Source organism: Schistocerca americana, chromosome 1 (assembly GCF_021461395.2).
Source record: "Schistocerca americana isolate TAMUIC-IGC-003095 chromosome 1, iqSchAmer2.1, whole genome shotgun sequence".
NCBI lineage: Eukaryota > Metazoa > Arthropoda > Insecta > Orthoptera > Acrididae > Schistocerca > Schistocerca americana.
The window spans coordinates 754,922,256-754,942,100 of NC_060119.1; the positions used below are offsets into that span (position 1 = coordinate 754,922,256).

The 19,845-nt window shown below is 38.2% G+C and overlaps 1 protein-coding gene across 4 annotated transcripts in view; it reads right to left on the reverse strand.

Moving 5' to 3' along the window:
- The window catches only part of LOC124611375 (ATP-binding cassette sub-family C member 5-like), a 515,589-nt gene that overhangs the window by 310,085 nt on the left and 185,659 nt on the right, over window positions 1-19,845 (reverse strand). The window contains exon 12 of one of the 4 annotated variants that reach the window (XM_047140242.1): window positions 18,937-19,047. The exons of the other annotated variants lie outside the window; for them this stretch is intronic. Within the exon in view, the coding sequence (XP_046996198.1) occupies window positions 18,937-19,047 (111 nt within the window). The remainder of the gene's footprint in view (window positions 1-18,936; window positions 19,048-19,845) is intronic. 4 annotated transcript variants of the gene reach the window in all.

A 19,845-nucleotide genomic window follows, 5' to 3' on the forward strand; every position in this document is an offset into this window, starting at 1 on the left:
GGCAGTTGTACATATGCATCTTATAGATTTATTGATGAAAAATAGAGGCCCTCTGCTAAGTTTAGTAAACAAACCCTCCAGGCAAGGCACATGATAGAGATATATGTTGGACTGGGCATCTGTTGTCGTTGTTGTTGTTGTTGTGGCCTTCAGTCTAGAGACTGGTCTGATGCAGCTCTCCATGCTACTCTATCCTGTGCAAGCTTTTTCATCCAAGTACCTTCTGAAACTTACATCCTTCTGAATCTGCTTAGTGTATCCATGTCTTGGTCTCCCTCTTCAATTTTTACCCTCCACGCTGCACTCCAATACTAAACTGGTGATCCCTTGATGCCTCAGAACATGTCCTACCAACTGATCCCTTCTTCTAATCAAGTTGTGCCACAAATTCCTCTTCTCCCCAATTCGATTCAGTACCTCCTCATTAGTTACGTGACCTACTCATCTAATCTTCAGCATTCTTCTGTAGCACCACATTTCGAAAGCTTCTATTCTCTTCTTGTCTAAATTATTTATTGCCCATGTTTCACTTCCATAAAGGGCTACACTCAATAGAAATACTTTCAGAAAAGACTTCCTGACCCTTAAATCTACACTCGATGTTAACAAATTTCTCTTCTTTAGAAACACTTTCATTGCCATTGCCAGTCTGCATTTTATATCCTCTCTACTTCAACCGTCATCAGTTATTTTGTTTGCTCCCCAAATAGCAAAACTCATCAACTACTTTAAGTGCCTCATTTCCTAATCTAATTCCCTGTTTTGCTTTTGATGAGGTTCATTGTATATCCTCCTTTTGACATACTGTCCATTCCGTTAAACTGCTCTTCCAGGTCCTTTGCTGTCTCTGACAGAATTACAATGTTGTCGGCAAACCTCAAAGTTTTTATTTCCGCTCCATGGGCTTAAATTCCTACTCTGAATTTTTCTTTTGTTTACTTTACTGCTTGCTCAGTATACAGATTGAATAACATCAGGGATAGGCTACAACCCTGTCTCATTCCCTTCCCAACCACTGCTTCCCTTTCATGCCCCTCAACTCTTACAACTGCTATCTGGTTTCTGTACAAACTGTAAATAGCATTTTTGCTCCCTGTACTTCACCCCAGCCACCTTCGGAATTTGAAAGAGAGTATTCCAGTCAACATTTTCAAAAGCTTTCTCTATGTCTACAAATGCTAGAAATGTAGGTTTACCTTTCCTTAATCTCTCTTCTAAGATAAGTCGTAGGGTCAGTATTGCCTCACGTATTCCTACATTTCTATGTTCTACAGAATTCAAACTGATCTTCCCCAAGGTTGGCTTCTACCAGTTTTTCCATTCATCTTAAAGAATTCGTGTAGGTATTTTGCTGCTGTGACTTATTAAACTGATAGTCAGCACCTGCTTTCTTTGAGATTGGAATTATTACATTCTTCTTGAAGTCCGAATGTATTTCACCTGTCGCACACATCTTGCTCACCAGATGGAAGAGTTTTGTCATGGCTGGCTCTCCCAAGGCTATCAGTAGCTCTAATGGAATGTTGTCTACTCCTGGGGCCTTGCTTCGGCTTAGGTCTTTCAATGCTCTGTCAAACTCTTCACGCAATATCATATCTCCCATTTCATCTACATCCTCTTCCATTTCCATAATATTGTCCTAAAGTACATCGCCCTTGTATGGACCCTCTATATACTCCTTTCATCTGCTTTCCCTTCTTTGCTTAGAACTAGTTTTCCATCTGAGCTCTTGATATTCATACAAGTGGTTCTCTTTTCTCCAAAGGACTCTTTAATTTTCTAGTAGGCAGTATCTACCTTAGCCCTATTAATATACGCCTCTACATCCTTACTTTTGTCCTCTAGCCATCACTGCTTAGACACTTTGCACTTCCTGTCGATCTCATTTTTGAGACGTTTGTACTCATTTTTGCCTGTTTCATTTACTGCATTTTTATATTTCCTCCTTTCATCAATTAAATTCAATATCTCTCCTATTACCCAAGGACTTCTACTATATTCTGGGCATTTATAGTGGACTTAAAGTTACAAGTGTGTAAAGACCAGTTGGGTATCTAGGGCAGCCACAGAGGTCACCCACTGCATGGCTGACACCAGGGAAATGGGGAAAAGATGCTTTGGTCCTGAATCTGAATCAATTCTGCTTAAATAGCCTCTCTCACTACAAATGCTAGAGAGCATGCATGCACTACAAAATTGTGGTATTGCTCTAGGCTTCATAGATATAGGAGTGGTAAAATTACTTGCACATCTGAGCATCGGTTCAAAAATCTCTTTGTATGAATTCCTCAGAGTACTGAGGTCATGAAGGAGCACCATTTTGGACACTAAACTGACTTGGTCCACTACTTTGAAACCAAAATTGGCAAAAGTATCTGAGCCAAAGATGTTAGCAACAGTAGGGGAGCACACAACTAAGAAGATTAGTACATGGTCAACATCGCCGTACTTAGCAGCCAACGACAGTTCTCCAAGGAGAGGTATAATCTTGTAGCAGTAAGACATGACCTGGCGCTGTGTCCTTTGCAACAACAGAGAGGTGAGCTGCTGGCACTTTTTCACTGATTAATGATACAGCTGCACTTGTGTCCAGTTGGAATTTCATGAACTAGGCAAAAAGCATCACATCCGACATAAGTTTCCAAGGCAGCTCTGCAACTGTGATGATGTGGATCAATGTGCTGTCCTGCGATCGGTGAGCATACAGCTGGTGGTTTGCTGTGAGGAGGCCCCGATTGCTCCAGACTCAACAATCCACTGCATAAATGACCTTGTGGATAACATCAGAAGTTCACTGAGGCTTTTTGCAGATGATGCTGTGGTATATCGAGAGGTTGCAACAATGGAAAATTGTACTGAAATGCAGGAGGATCTCCAACGAATTGACGCATGGTGCAGGGAATGGCAATTGAATCTCAATGTAGAAAGTGTAAAGTGCTGTGAATACATAGAAAGAAAGATCCTTTATCATTTAGCTACAATATAGCAGGTCAGCAACTGGAAGCAGTTAATTCCATAAATTATCTGGGAGTAGGCATTAGGAGTGATTTAAAATGGAATGATCACGTAAAGTTGATCGTCGGTAAAGCAGATGCCAGACTGAGATTCATTGGAAGAATACTAAGGAAATGCAATCCGAAAACAAAGGAAGTAGGTTGCAGTACACTTGTTCACCCACTCCTTGAATATTGCTCACCAGTGTGGGATCCATACCAGATAGGGTTGATAGAAGAGAGAGAGAGAAGATCCAATGGAGAGCAGCGCACTTCATTACAAGATCATTTAGTAATCGCGAAAGCATTACGGAGATGATAGATAAACTAAAGAGAAAGACTTTGCAGGAGAGACGCTCTGTAGCTTGGTACAGGCTTTTGTTGAAGTTTCGAGAACATACCTTCACCGAGGAGTCAAGCAGTATATTGCTCCCTCCTACGTATATCTCGCGAAGAGACCATGAGGATAAAATCAGAGAGATTAGAGCCCACACAGAGGCATACCGAGAATCTTTCTTTCCACGAACAATACGAGACTGGAATAGAAGAGAGAACCAATAGAGGTACTCAAAGTACCCTCCGCCACACACTGTCAGGTGGCTTGCGGAGTATGGATGTAGATGTAGATGTAGATGTAGATGAAGATGTAGATGTAGTTGGTGCAGGCAGCTGCTTCTGGAATGCTGGGTGCCATAGTCATTGAAAGAGTGAACTTTCTTTGACGCGCATGAAGCACATCGCAACACCGAGGAAGGAAAACGTATCTGACCCCTGGTTACCATTACAAGAAAAGGTCACTTGACAGTAAGCAGTGAGCAGAATGATTGGTGTGCTTGAGTCTCTTACGAGATGCTAGTGGTCAGAATTCCAGTGAACTCAGATGCAACTTAGAGGCCAAAAAAGAAGATTACAAGTCAGAATCATTAGTTGAATGCTGCTAGCAGTGTCAATGAACTACTTTTGGCACTTGAATATCATTTTTGAAAGCATGCTGAGCTTCAGAAGCAATATGAAAAGATTTAGCAATTTGAAGCACTTTACCAAGACTATAACTGAACATAGTCAAAGCTTTTCCTGCAACCTCCCTGTTGGGGGCAAGATGCACAATTACGTCCTGAATCAATGATTCTGCATACAAAAGTTTACAGTTCAGACACACGAAATTGCACTTGTATGTCAGACCCTGCAAGTTGGCAGCCCTTGCTGTGTAAGACTGTCAGTGTCCTTGACAACTTACTAAACTGTAGCCTAGCTGCAATAAAGCACGTATGATGACCAAAGTATTTGGTTAACGAAGCACAGAGATCATTCAAAGACAAAGTACTTGGGTCCAAGAGTGGTTGCAGTTTCTACATTCTACACCACTTTGTATAAATGACAACTAGAAGACAAGAGTGACGCACTTTGCTGTCTGCCAGAAATGCTATAAGCAAAACAGTACAGTTCACTGGAGGTAGACTTTGCTGTTCTCCAAAGACTCATCAAAGACAGCATATGGCAGCTTTTGCTGCAACTTCCCTCTTGGAGGCAAGGTGCACAATTACATCCTGAACCAATGATTCTGCATACAAAAGTTTACACTTCAGACATGTGAAATTGCACTTGCATGTGAGACCCTGCAAGTAGGCAGCCCTTGCTGTGTAAGACTGTCAGTGTCCTTGACAACTTACTAAACTGTAGCCTAGCTGCAATAATGCATGTATGATGACCAAAGTATTTGGTTAACAAAGCACAGAGATCATTCAAAGACTAAGTACTTGGGTCCAAGAGTGGTTGCAGTTTCTACATTCTACATCACTTTGTATAAACGACTACTAGAAGACAAGAGTGACGCGCTTTGCTATCTGCCAGAAATGCTATAAGCAAAACAGTACAGTTCAAACCACTGGGGGTAGACTTGGCTGTTCTCTAAAGACTTGTCAAAGGCAGTGTATGGCAGCTTTTGCAGCAGCTTCCCTCTTATTGGCAAGGTGCACAATTATGTTCTGAATCAATGATTCTGCATACAAAAGTTTACAGTTTGGACATGCTTATTTGTATTTTGGATTATGCATATGGCTTGTCTCTTGAAGTCATTGACTATCATGATGCAAAATAAATTCGACTAGGTCAGTTACTACAATTCTCACAGCTTCAAGGGGACCACAACACTCAGACCAGGTTGGCGAGGTTGATTCTGGACTCGGAACAATTGCTGCCAACAACTCTAAATGAGATCGAAGAACAGACAAGTTTCCTGGATCTCCTGTCCTCTGAAGAGCAATTACCAACTCTTGTACTGACCGGGCAAATGATTGAGGAGTTTGTAGTTTGTCAATAATGCTTTGCATATGTGATTTGTGGGCAGTGTCACCATAAAGTAAACTCATCAGACTTTAGCCTAGCTGCAATCAAGCATGTATGATGACCAAAGTATTTGGTTAACAAAGCACAGAGATCATTCAAAGACAAAGAACTTAGGTCCAACAGTGGTTGCAGTTTCCACATTCTATATCACTTTGTATAAATGACTACTAGAAGACAAGAGTGACCCACTGCGGTCTGCCAGAAAAGTTATAAGCAAATCAGTACAGTTCAAAACACTGGAGGTAGACTTCAGTGTTCTCCAAAGACTCATCAAAGGCAGTTTATGGCAGCTTTTGCTGCAACTTCCCTCTAGGATGCAAGGTGCACAATTACATCCTGAATCAATGATTCTGCATACAAAAGTTTACAGTTCAGACATGTGAAATTGCACTTGTATGTCAGACCCTGCAAGTTGGCAGCCCTTGCTGTGTAAGACTGTCAGTGTCCTTTACAACTTACTAAACTGTAGCCTAGCTGCAATAAAACGTGTATGATGACCAAAGTATTTGGTTAACAAAGCACAGAGATCATTCAAGGACAAAGTACTTGGGTCCAAGAGTGGTTGCAGTTTCTACATTCTACACCACTTTGTATAAACTACTACTAGAAGACAAGAGTGACGCACTTTGCTATCTGCCAGAAATGCTATAAGCAAAGCAGTACAGGACAAACCACTGGGGGTAGACCTGGCTGTCCTCCAAAGACTTGTCAAAGGCAGCATATGGCAGCTTTTGCAGCAGCTTCCCTCTTATTGGCAAGGTGCACAATTATGTTCTGAATCAATGATTCTGCATACAAAAGTTTACAGTTCGGACATGTGAAATTGCACTTGCATGTGATGCCCTGCAAGTTGGCAGCCCTTGCTTTGTAAGACTTTACAACTCACCAGACTTTAGCCTAGCTACAATAAAGCATGTATGATGACCAAAGTATTTGGTTAACAAAGCACAGAGATCATTCAAAGACAAAGTACTTAGGTCCAAGAGTGGTTGCAGTTTCCTCATTCAATACCACTTTGTATAAATTACTACTAGAAGACAAAAGTGACTCACTGCTGTCTGCCAGAAAAGCTATAAGAAAACAGTACAGTTCAAAACACTGGAGGTAGTCTTCACTATTCTCTAAAGACTCATCAAAGGCAGTGTATGGCAGCTTTTGTTGCAACTTCCCTCTTGGAGGCAAGGTGCACAATTACATCCCGAATCAATGATTCTGCATACAAAAGTTTACAGTTTGGACATGCTTATTTGTATTTTGGATTATGCGTATGGCTTGTCTCTTGAAGTCTTTGACTACCATGATGTAGAATAAATTCGACTAGGTCAGTTACTACAATTCTCACAGCTTCAAGGGGACCACAACACTCAGACCAGGTTGGTAAGGTTGATTCTGGACTCGGATCAATTGCTGCCAACAACTCTAAATGAGATCGAAGAACAGACAAGTTTCCTGGATCTCCTGTCCTCTGAAGAGCAATTACCAACTCTTGTACTGACCGGACAAATGATTGAGGAGTTTGTAGTTTGTCAACAATGCTTTGCATATGTGATTTGTGGGCAGTGTCACCATAAAGTAAACTCAACAGACTTTAGCCTAGCTGCAATAAAGCATGTATGATGACCAAAGTATTTGGTTAACAAAGCACAGAGATCATTCAAAGACAAAGTACTTGGGTCCAAGAGTGGTTGCAGTTTCTACATTCCACACCACTTTGTATAAGCAACTACTAGAAGACAAGAGTAATGCACTCTGCTGCCTGCCAGAAACGCTATAAGCAAAATAGTAGCGTTCAAAACACTAGAGGTAGACTTGACTGTTCTTCAAATACTCGTCAAAAGCAGCGAATGGCAGTGGGATCACAGCTGGGACCACCGACTGATGTTCTTGTTGACAAGACACAAGCTATAGGAGAGTAACATACTGTTCTTGCTATTGCTGCCATTGTTCCTTGTACTGCCACTGTTGTAGTGACAGCTGTTGCTGCCAAAGTTCCAGAAACTTGGGATCCATAACACTGGCACTGGGTGAGAATGTGTTGCCAAAAGCACAATATGGTAAGGACCTCATCAACACTTTTTTATCCACTCCTGATACATATGAGTAATCCATAAACAAAGCAAAATTCATCAAAAGAGAACAATGAATGAAGGCCAATAACAATAAGAAGAAAATCCAGGCACTACGTATGGTCAATAGCCAATGAACAGTAGGGTGTGACTGATAGTAGTTCACATAATTGACTGTACAAGACTGAATCACGGATGCCTGTCTGTCTCCACAACTGTGAGTAGCTTGGTCCACGTGACATATCACACATTCCTCAGGTGGTGATCGTCAACAGTGAGCTGTAGCGATTCTGAACCACTGGCTGGGAATGCTGACTCTGTTCCCAACCAGGAACCTCTAAATGGATGCTTCATTTAATACCCAAATGAAGTTAACAAACTGTTTATGAACACAAAAACATGTAAAGGGTACATTAAAAATGAATTATGTCCTCCATGTGACTTTTCGTTTGTGAAAAGCCAAGAAATAAAAAAAAAAAAAAAGGCATTTAATTCTGGATTATAAAACAACTGTCAACTGTATAGGAACTCGAAAAATTTAACAATAACAGCAGGGACTTAAAGCTACAGGCTTTATGAACCAGATGATTAGCTACTCATAATTTTGAAAGAGTGTAATAATAGTATCCTGTATTGCCATATCAGTGCTTAATAATTTGTGGTTGCATATATTTAGAAACGAGTTCAACCACCGAGGATAAGAATAACATTTCAAAAAGTTATTGTAATAGGCCTAATACACTGGGATGATCTAATGATCTACCCAAGTGCAAACAGGAGGTTCAAAAATCAAAAGTATCTAATAATAATAATAATAATAATAACAACGTTAATAATAATAAAGCTGAATTAATTAGGAAGACGTACTTGTTACAGCTAACAGGTGATCAGAATGTGGCAGAGGATCCAGAAAGAGCAAACTACACACAATAAAACAATCAGCAACTATCTTTGCCCTAATAGAGGGTGATCAATCATGCAACCATATTCATGGTGTGCAGCTGGTCAGCGAGGCCAGCTGCTTTGCTCACTGCGTGGGTGACAGGAAGTCTGCCATAGATACAATATAGTTTGTTGTGTAAGCTATTTCTAATGCACATAACATAAACACTTATAATGAAAAGTAAATTACTCACATATATTACACAAGGATATGCTGGAACTGCAGCCCTTCATTGTTAAAGTATTCTGCTTAGGAAATTGCTCATTAGCCTGTGCAGTTCCCTCTGTGAAATGGCAGCAATTTCTTTCCAAATGTTAATTTTCAGTTCATCTGATGTGTGTAGATTTGATTTTTACACATTTTCTTTTAATTCGCCCCCCCCCCCCCCCTCCCGCCGTGCCCCCTTGAGATAAAAATTGCAAAGGGTTCAATCACAGGAACAAGGAGGCTATATGCTGCAAAATAATTTTCCCCATGTCTCTCAATGTTAATGGTTTCCTTAAAAAATAGACCGAGGGGGGGGGGGGGGGGGGGCGGGCTATTACTGTCACACTGCAAACAGCACACCACACTCCTATTTGTTGATCTTGCATCAATGCTTCATGAATTACTTTATGCTTTTTCTAAACTCCAATAACACCTATTTAGTGAAACAATGATATATACAAAAAGAAAGTTAGGTGACGGTCAATTCCCCCATCGTATACCATATTCAAAATCCATACACAAAACCATTGGTCAATGGGTTTAAGTTCTTGCACTGTAGTTATTTTATAGGGCTGAGACTTTAGGAACTTCATAGCCATTTGAACAGAGCCATAGGAAATTTCCATTTGTTAAGAAAGACATCGAACTGACTTCCTAGGAGACCTTTTCAGAGCATGCTCAATGCTATCTGCAGTTTCTTCTATGACTGCTGTATGTGGTTGTCTATGTTTCCTATCAAGAACCCTCCCCATTTCATGAAATTTACTTATCAATCAACGAATCATACTCCAGTTACAAACTTGAGCATCAGGGAATTACTCTGGAAATAATCTGCTTACTGCATGTGCTTTTTCTGTACTCATGTATGATTCATACATGAATATGCTTTGAAAATAGAATACTTTTATTCATCATTTCACTTGAAATACTTCCCCTGAATAAACAATGTTGTACTACCTAACAAACATGTGCTACCTATGCAAGGTTCCTACATGCACAAAGGTCTTGCAGCGAAGGAGAAATATATTCCCTATTAGCACTGTAGCTGGCAGTCTGATGACAGGGCAAAAATATCGCTGCCACATAGTTGCATTAAGGATCCATCACGCTATACCTGTAGATGACACAGAAGCAGCAGTGATAAAGAGGGCAAATATATGAACAGCGGAAAAGATAGTGACACCTTCAGTTGTAGTAATATTAGAAATACCTTCGTCCTTAGTTACATCACCACTTATTATAGCAGCAGTGTTGATGAGGCGAAAAACAAAATTATTAGCGGTTAAAAAAAAAAAAAAAAGGAGAACAGTTTCTCCTTCACAACTTGTAGATATACTAAGAAAATACATCAATGGAGGCAAGTACATTACCACTAGCAAAGGAGGAATTGGCAACTTTAGCAACAGTAACATCAGTGGGATCACTATCCTTAACAGAATCATCTTCTACGTCAGTACCAAGAAGGGACATGAAATCGGTAACAGGGGAAGAACCAGCATGCGACACAGTAGGCACAAGTTACTATCTTCCATCATCAATTACTGTTCACACATTAACTAATAAAACAGAAACAAATCATGATGTCACTATTAAAAAACTGGGATTGTCAGAGCACTTTCATCAAATTGCAATATTAAAAATATCTGCAGTACAATGCAATTAAAAGCTTAGTTACAGAAGGGATTGTGTATAAAAAAGGTGTGACTTTGCTATACAGTTGGCTAGGCAATAAGGGAGGAGTGGCACCCAGGAAAACATACGAATATGTATTTAGTTGTATTAAAATTTGATACAAAATGGTTTTCCAACACAGGCTTGGCATGTACTTACCAAACAACTTTATTTATAATTTACTCTGTGGAGCATAACACAGAACTGCACAACAACAGACCTGAAAACAAGTGAATAGCAACTTCTATAGACATCAAAGGTATTACATGATGGTAAAATTTGAATCTCTACATGCCCCCAAGTCTTAGACAGTTATAAATAAAAATTTACTCTTAAATTTGTGGCTCTAGGATTGAAGTCCAAATTCTTCAACACATTTCTCCTGTCTCAGTGCATGAAGAACCTTCACAGTAAATCTGCCATCATATTTTGTGTTGGCTAATATTCCAGTTTCAGTGGAATGTCTTGTAGAGCTTGTTGTATGAAGTGCTATTTTGTATGAATTTACTTCATCTTTGAATGAAAAACTGGGTTGTGTGGTAACTTCCCAGCTGACTGATTGTCATTGAATAGGGTGATGTCTGACAGTTTTGCCACACTCATCTCTCTTTGCTGCTTCCATGAAGCTCACATAATCAACTTCAGTTGATGAAAGAGCAACAGCTCTCTGCTTGCGTGAACACCATGAGGTTGCTGATCTGGGTAAAGTAATGTTGTAGCTTGTATATGACTTCTTATCAGCATTGGAACTTCCCCTAGTCAACATCTGTGAAATTGAATATTCATTCCTTATCCTTGATGTTGGTCAATTTCATGTCTGTAGTTCCTTTTAGGTATCTAAGAATTCACTTAGCCACTTGGCCGTGAATAAAAATATGGCTGTTGTTGTACTGGCTTAGCTTACTGATTGGATAACATGTCACATCAAGCATCAGAGGCAATGTACAACAATGCTCCAACCATTCCTCTGAATGGATAATGAGTGCCATCTTCTGTATTTGTACCTCTTGCATTCAACTTGTTTTCACTTGCCAATGGAGTCCTTACTGCCTTGCAGTCATCCACTCCGAATTGGTATAAAACCTCTCTGATACACCTCCTTTCACATAATTCGATTTTGTCACCAGACTGATCTACTTCAATGCCCAGATAGCATCTTATGGCACCAAGATCCTTGACATCAAGTCTGGCAAACAACTCATCCTTGATTTGTTTTGTCCTTTCTGGGTCTGCTGAAGTGATTACAATGCCATCTACATAAATGAGAAGGTAGACTGAATGTTTTTCTGCACTGTCTAGAAAAATAGATGGATCTGGAATTGTGGGTTGAATACTATTGGTGTTAAAGGGTTGCATTCAACTTGCCATCTCACTGTTGATCAGCAAGGCACAGTTCATAAATGGCTTTTCTAAGTGTACACACTTTATCACCATGTTTCAATGTTTGGAGAATGCTATTTGCCTTCTTGAATCTATGATCATCTTCCTCTTCATCTTTCATCAATTTTAAGAATTCAACTAGTTATTCCATGGATATTACCGTGCTAATTTACCATTGAGAAATGCAGTGGTGATATCCAGTTCAGAGACATGCAAGTCAAATTTGAGCCATGGGTAGCCTGAACTATTCAATTCTTGCAGCTGGAGAGAACATTTCCACAAACTTAAGCCCAGGTTGTTGGTTGAATCCTTGTGCAACTATTCTTGCTTTTCTCATTAAAAAGAGAGAGAGAGAGATCAATGACTTCTGTATTTATTTCTCAAAACAGTCCTACAGTCAATTACACTTTCATTTTTTTTGGTCTGTCTAGTGTCCCAGGTATCACTTTTCACCAGTGACCTGATTTCATCATATATAGCCTCTAGCCAATCTCTATGATCTGAAGCACATAATGCATCATTGTCACTGATTTCTGTTGCATTTGCAATGGAGGTAATAACATGAGCTGAAACATCTGATGAGTCTACATCTGGCACAAACTGTTGAGAAGGTGAGAAGCTTGAAGAATTATTGTCTTCAACACATTATAAGTCAAGGTCAATGCTGAATTCTTGGTATTTATTGATTGGAAGCCCATCTTGTTCAAAGCTGTAGAGTGGTTCATCATCTGATAATGGCTCTGATTCAATGTTTGTACCACAACTGAAATCTCCTTCAACAAAATCGATGCTGATGCCTCCTCTTTGGTGATGATATAGTTCATCTTCACAGAAGTCCACATAAATTTGTTTGGGCTCAAAACTGTCATGATCAAGGAACTTCACATCTCTTGACATGTGAATTCTATGAACTCTTGGTACCACAAACAATAGGCTTTCAAACAGTCAAAACAGCCTACAAAAATCTCTTCCTTCCCTTAGAATCAAACTTTTCTATGTTTTATGATTTATACAAAATGTATGAAGATGAGATAGGTCATGTTTTCTCTTCAGCCACTTCTCGTGAGGAGTTCTGTCAGCCAGTCCTTTACTTATGCAATGATTTCAGATTTAATAGCTTTGTTGATGGCAGTAGTCCTGACTCAAGCAGGATACAACATGACATTTAAGGCAACAAGCAGGTTTAATTTTGTGACCAGTCTGATTTTCAACTAGGTTCCTGAATTCAACAAACTTGTTAGCAACTTCACCTTTATTTGCTCATCTATAAAGGTCACAAAAAAATCACAACCTTGAGATGTTTCTCTCATTGGCCCACAGACATCAGAGTGAATTAACTCCAGAATCTCTTTTGTTTCCCTCTCCTATGGTGAAGGCAGTGGAAATGATTTTTTCTTCAAGACATACAGTGCATCTAATGATACAGACATCACTGAATATCCAGTCAGTCACATACTCATTTTTGAGCATTTTGATCATATCTCATGAGTTTAAGTGGAAGAATCCTCAGGAAATGTGGTCCATACACAAAGAAGGTAGCTTACAAAATCCTCATTCAACCAATACCTGAATACTGCTCATCAGTCTGAATCTGTACCAGATTTGACTGATGGAGGAAATACAGAAGATCCAAAGAAGAAGACCATTTTGTTACAGGTTCATTTAGTAAGTATGAAAGCATTGATGAGTGGCAGATACTGCAAGAGAGGCATTCTGTATGATGGTGTGGTTTACTGCTGAAGCTCCAAGAGTGTACATTCCTACCAGAGTCAACCAGTATGTTGTTTCTTTCTATGTGCACCTTGCAAAAATACCAAGAAGGTAAAATCAGAGTGATCTGAGCTCACTTAATAGACTTAACAGCAATCATTTTTCTATGAGTCATTCACAACTGGAACAGGAAAGGGGGGGGGGGGAGTAAAAATGGTACATAGTCTATCCTTTGACACATAGTGTAAGGTGGTTTGCAGTTTGACCATTATTTGTCACTAAACTTTGAAAAAACACACTACATGCAGTTTGGAGCTAGCAAGAGATTTTCCCTCAGTATATGTCTGAAATGTGATTACAAGCACATAAGAGAAGTTGACATTGTTAAATTCTTGGAATTACAGCTTGATAATGGATTCAACTGGGAGGAGGGTACCACAGAACTGCTTAAGTGCCTAAAAGAATCTCTATTTGCAATGTGAATGTTGTCAGACTGAGGTTACATAAAAATTAAAAAGCTACGAATATTTACTTATTTTCATTCCATAATATCATATGTGATCATTTTTTGGAGTAACTCATCAAATCAAGGTAAAGTTTTCCACATCCAAAAATGTATAATACGAATTTTTTATGGTGTGAACTAAAGAACGTTCTGCAGAGCTTTGTTCAAGGAACTGGAGATGATAACTACTGTTTATTCCTTCATATATCATTAAAAATGCAGGCTGTCCCAGGAGGAATGGTCGATATTCAGGTATATGACAGAAACAAAAGGATTCTAGTAAACACGGGCTTTAAAATGCATACCTTAAGAGCTGTGATCACTTTTTCATCTTCACTACTGTGAAACACATCACGTATACTGAAAAAGTGCTCATAACTCTTAAGGTATGCATTTTAGAGCCCATATTCACCAAACTTTTCTTCTTGTTTTGGTCCATAGTAGCTCCTCCAAAAATATGAAAAATAAAGAGCTTCCAATAGAAGAGATTTGTTTAATAGTATCATAGCTCTTAAGGCAATGCATTTTAGAGCCAAAATTTACTAGACTTTTGTGCTCAAATGATCATTCCTGTCATATCCCTGAAAACTGACCAATCCTTATGAGACACACCGTGAATCTGTTTTTCAGACTCAGAGCATGTTAAGTGCATCAGACCAATAATAGAAATAAGAATAATCTTTGCAAAGACTTACAGTTACTTCCTTTGGTCCAGAAAAGTGTCCATTATTGAGGAACACACATTTTCAATAACTTGCTACCAGCTACAAAAATTTTAACTACTAATCATTTACAAGAAGCCTTAAGGATTTATTGGTGGCCAACTCTTTCTACTCCATTGATGAATTTCTTACAAGAACCATCTGACCTGTAAATGTCACTAATAATACCAAATAATGCAAGTATTATGCACAATTTGACTGCTGTGCAAATTAAGTGTGGCAGTGCAATCAGTTTAAATAACTGTTGTAAAAATTTGGTGATGTATGACTATAATAGCATAAGAATTATCATATGCACCCCAGTGTATTGAAAATTTACATGTTTTGTGACAAGTTTGCTATTATCTTTTACATGAAGATATGTTTAAGATTTTTTGACTTATTCCACATCCATCAGGACCATTTCACTTGGGATCTGTGGAAGGTACATCAGTGTATCTTTTTTTTGTTCCAAAAATGTAGTGTGTATTCTCATTATCTTACATGCTCTACATCCTGGAGGATCTCCTCACTATGGATCTACTGGCACAAACAGTACATCTAATATATGCTTATCAAAGCAAGAAACTTCTCAAACTATATGATATTCTAGGGCCATGCCCCATCCTCAAATTCCTACCCTAGCAGTTGTTCTTGCTGTAAAATCTAAACTATGCAGCAAACCTCTACCACTTACCTCGTAACTACTTCAGGAAATCCAAAAACATTGGAGACTGAGCAATACATGAAACTACTCATGCTGTTTACCAAATGATGTGTTCACTGCACAGCGTTTTTACATACGACTAAACTAGCTGAACACATGAATGGAAACAGAAAATGTTCCACTTTGGGACTTAGTACCCAGTTGCTGAACATGCTCTACAGCATTACTCAAGAGGCCATTTGGATCTCCCCAAGTACTAGTTTCCCCAATTCCATGGATGGGAACTTGCTATTCTCCTGGACTTCACCCCTATAAGTAACATTTGATCTTTGCCTCATTTGGTGTAATTTAATTGCTAATATACGTTTATTATCGTCACCTCTTCCTCTCTCCTCTTTAATTTAATTTTTCTCTCTCTATCTTTTTCACTTTCTTTTATTTCTTAACTGTGTTACAATTTCCATCTTTCATTTCTCTTTAGCTTTTTAATTTATCTTTACTTCTTTCTCTGATCTTCCCATCATCTCTAAACTGAAGCTGGTACAGAGCTTGTTCTTCGACTTATTACTCTTCCTGATGCTTTCTTCTTCATCTTTGCCCCCTTCTCATCTTCCTAACAGCTGGGTCCTTCTCAGTTCAAGGACAGAATGAATTTCTCCATTTTTTCAAATCTCTTCCAAACAAATACGTCTTCTTCCATGAAAAAGAAACGTTTGGTAATTCTAAAAGCTAGGGCTATCTTTAACTTAAAATATTTCTATTGTTAGTACTAGCAAATATGCCTCCGAAGGGTAAGTATTGTCCTGCTGTTTTCATTCCTTATAAGTTTAATTGTTTTCTCAATCAGACTTCCTTTTTGATACAAAAGGCATAGACATAATTTTTTTTCACAATTATCAGGGTATTTACACAAATGTCAAATAAGCAACAATTTATAAATAGTAAATAAACAGTATAAATGGATGAGCAACAACTAGTATTTCTTTGAATTAAAGGATTTTCTAATAAATGTGTAACTTGTTTATATGGAATAAAAACAGTCTCAAGTTGCGGAAGGTAGTAGTCAAAAGCTCTTGACTACTACCTTCCACAACTAGGGGCTGTTTTTATTCCATATATTATCAAGAAATTTCTCATATCCATCAAATTTCTTCACCTTGCTGGTGTCTATTTAACACAAGAGTACATATGGTTGAATGAATGAATTCCAGTGAGTCAGAATGAATGAATTCCAGTGAGTCAGATCTCTCAATGAAAAGGTAACATCTTTCCTGGTCAAGTGTTCAAATGAATTCTATGATGTGAAACTGTGCATATCACCAGTCCTTGAGATATTTACTACTTTTCTTGAAAGTTCCAATGTAAGAGGAATAGTTTATGTTTGTGTATCATTAACATTGTGAATCATATTACGATAAAACCAGTAATTTCATGAACCGTTGACTTCTAATCAAACCAAGTGGTGAAGGCTCACTCACAACCCACAAAATTGTGTTGTTATATTTTGTTCATTAGACGTAATAAATATATCATTGTTCCTGGATATCTGAGTACATCCATTGTAGTGTGATCCTCCCCTCTACCTCTACATCTACATCTACATCTACATCTACATGATTACTCTGCTATTCACAACAAATTGCCCGGCAGAGGGTTCAATGAACCACCTTCATGCTGTCTCTCTATTGTTCCACCCTCAAAAGGCACGCGGGAAAAATGAGCAATTAAATTTATCTGTGCAAGCCCTGATTTCTCTTATTTTATCACGATGATCATTTCTCCCTATGTAGGTGGGTGGCAGCAGAATCTTTCCGCAATTGGAGGAGAAAACTGGTGATTGAAATTTCATGAGAAGATCCTGTCACAACGAAAATCGCCTTTGTTTTAAAGATTACCACTCCAATTTGTGAATCATATCTGTGAGACTATCTCCCCTATTTCATGATAATACAAAACGAGCTGCCCTTCTTTGTACTTTTTCGGTGTCATCCGTCAGTCCCACCTGATGCGGATCCCAAACCGCACAGCAATACTCCAAAATAGGGCAGACAAGCGTAGTGCAAGCAATCTCTTTGGTAGACCTGTTGCACCTTCTAAGTGTTATGCCAATGAATTGCAGCCTTTGGTTTGCTCTACCCACAATATTATCTATGTGATTGTTCCAATTTAGGTTATTTGTAATTGTAATCCCTAAGTATTTAGTTGAATTTATAGCCCTCAGATTTGTGTGACTTATCACATAATCAAAATTTTGCTGATTTATTTTGGTACTCATGTGAATAACTTCACACTTTTCTTTATTCAGGGTCAATTGCCACTTTTTGCACCATACAAATATCTTATCTAAGTCATTTTGCAAGTCGTTTTGATCATCTGATGACTTTGCAAGATGGTAAATGACAGCATCATCTGCGAACAATATAAGACGGCTACTCAGAGTGTCTCCTGAGTCGTTAATATAGATCAGGAACAATAGAGGGCCTATAACACTTCCTTGGGGAACACCAGATATTAATTGTGTTTTACTCGATGACTTTCCGTCTATTACTACGAACTGTGACCTTTCTGGCGGGAAATCACGAATCCAGTTGCACAATTGAGGTGTGGGCCCACAGGGCCTGTAGATGGAGTTAACGTAGTAATAATATTCTTAAATTTATTCTTCAGCCATGAGGGAAAAGAAATATTTTTGAGCTAGATCCAACTCCAACTTATTTAAATCATTGCAAGCATATGAACATTGACTGAATTTGTACATATCAGCCAGCAGCAAATATAAACAAAAAGAAAAGGTAAAAAAACTCTATCTCTTTTAATCAGTGGTTCTTCTTTTGACAGTAGAAAGGAAGGTGGGAGACATAAGCACATTAGGCAATTGTTAAGTAGGACACCTACTAGGACCAGAGTCCAGGAGAATACTCTGGTCCTAGTAGGTTTCCTACTTAACAATTGCCTAATGTGCGTATGTCTCCCATCTTCATTTCTACTGCCAGGAGAAGAACCTCTGATTAAAAGAGAGAGAGAGAGGTTTTTTTTTTACCTTTTCTCTATTATATATGCTGCTGGCTGATATGTACAAATTCACTCAATGTTCATATGACCCTGTTACACTCTGAATGTGCTTTATGTTGATTTATTTGATAGTCCTCCCAACCTTCCTTCAAATTTACACACACTATCTCTCTCTTTCTGCCATACAATCCCCTTAATTTTTCGTCAAAAACACATTTATTTTAATGATATATTATCTATTGTTCCTAATGTTCAGATACTAAAATTGAATACAGAATTAACATAATGAAAGCTGACAATCTGCTACAGTGCCTACTGCCTACTTCCTAAAGCACTACAAAATCGGAGTGATGGTTAAACATTCCAAATGCAGACAAAACCCATGTAATCCATAAAATAAAGTGGTGTAATATTTTTATTTATTTTGTAGTTTTAGTGGAGAGGAACATTGAAAAGCATATATAAAAGCTTATGCATGCATTTTGGACATAATTAACCCTATTCTATCATTATGCTAAAGTTACGCTGAACCTTTTTTCAGTGATGGACATCATAAATACCGTAAAGTAATACTAATAATGTAATTAAACTATTTCTAGATAAGTATCAGCACTACAGTTAGTTCATGCATTGAAACTGTATCTACAAAGCATTTTAGAACACATAATTTAGTTTCCTAACACCAAAAGCACTCTTAGCATGTCATGCAAACACAGAAAATGTCATATAGTAGACCTGAATCCTTTTTATTGCAATCAGTCCATCGAAGAAACGTATACTCCATTCATTCAGAATGATGAGTACAAAGTTGATTTGTTGTCGCATGAATGTAAGTATAGAGAATGCCTAGAAATGAACAATTTGCTGTAATGTTTCTGAGAACAATAATGTTATATAGATTTGCCTTATCTTTAATAAATTCACATATAATTTCATCCTTCATTTACAACTTGTTATTTCGGTTTCTCATCTTCAAGTGCTTGTATTATCTTTTCACCTTTACTTCCTTCACATCCTGTGAAATTGCATGCAACAGAAGAGAGGCTCAGATGAGCTGAAATATTATTACACTTACAAAAATTACGTGAAGAAATTTTCAAAATTCTGTCTACCTAACTATGGATAACATTGAATTCACATAGTATGTAAAAGTTTGGCAAAATGTAAATTATGTAAGAATGATGATAGCAACTCACCAAATAGTGGGTCACACACACACACACACACACACACACACACACACACACTCTGTACTGGCCATATACACACTGCCAGGACTGCAATTTGGCAGGTAGATTGGGGTGAGGGAGTGTGTTGTTTGGTGTGGATGGTTAATTATTAATTGGTTGGACTTCATTCTTGTCCTGCTATCTCACAGTTATCTACAAAACCTATAAAAAGTACATAAATGTAAAGCTAAGTAAGAAGTTAATTTTCTTACAAGTACTAACTTCTGAAAAATGTGCTTTTATTGATATATGTTCTGTATTTCAAGTTTTAATTACATTTCATAAATTCTGAACAACTCACTTGTCTTGATTAAAACACTGTCACAGCTGTTAAATGTAGATTAGTCAGAAATGTATTGTTGGGATTTGTAATACAACTGAGTGGATAGGATAGTATACTAAAGGTTGACATGAC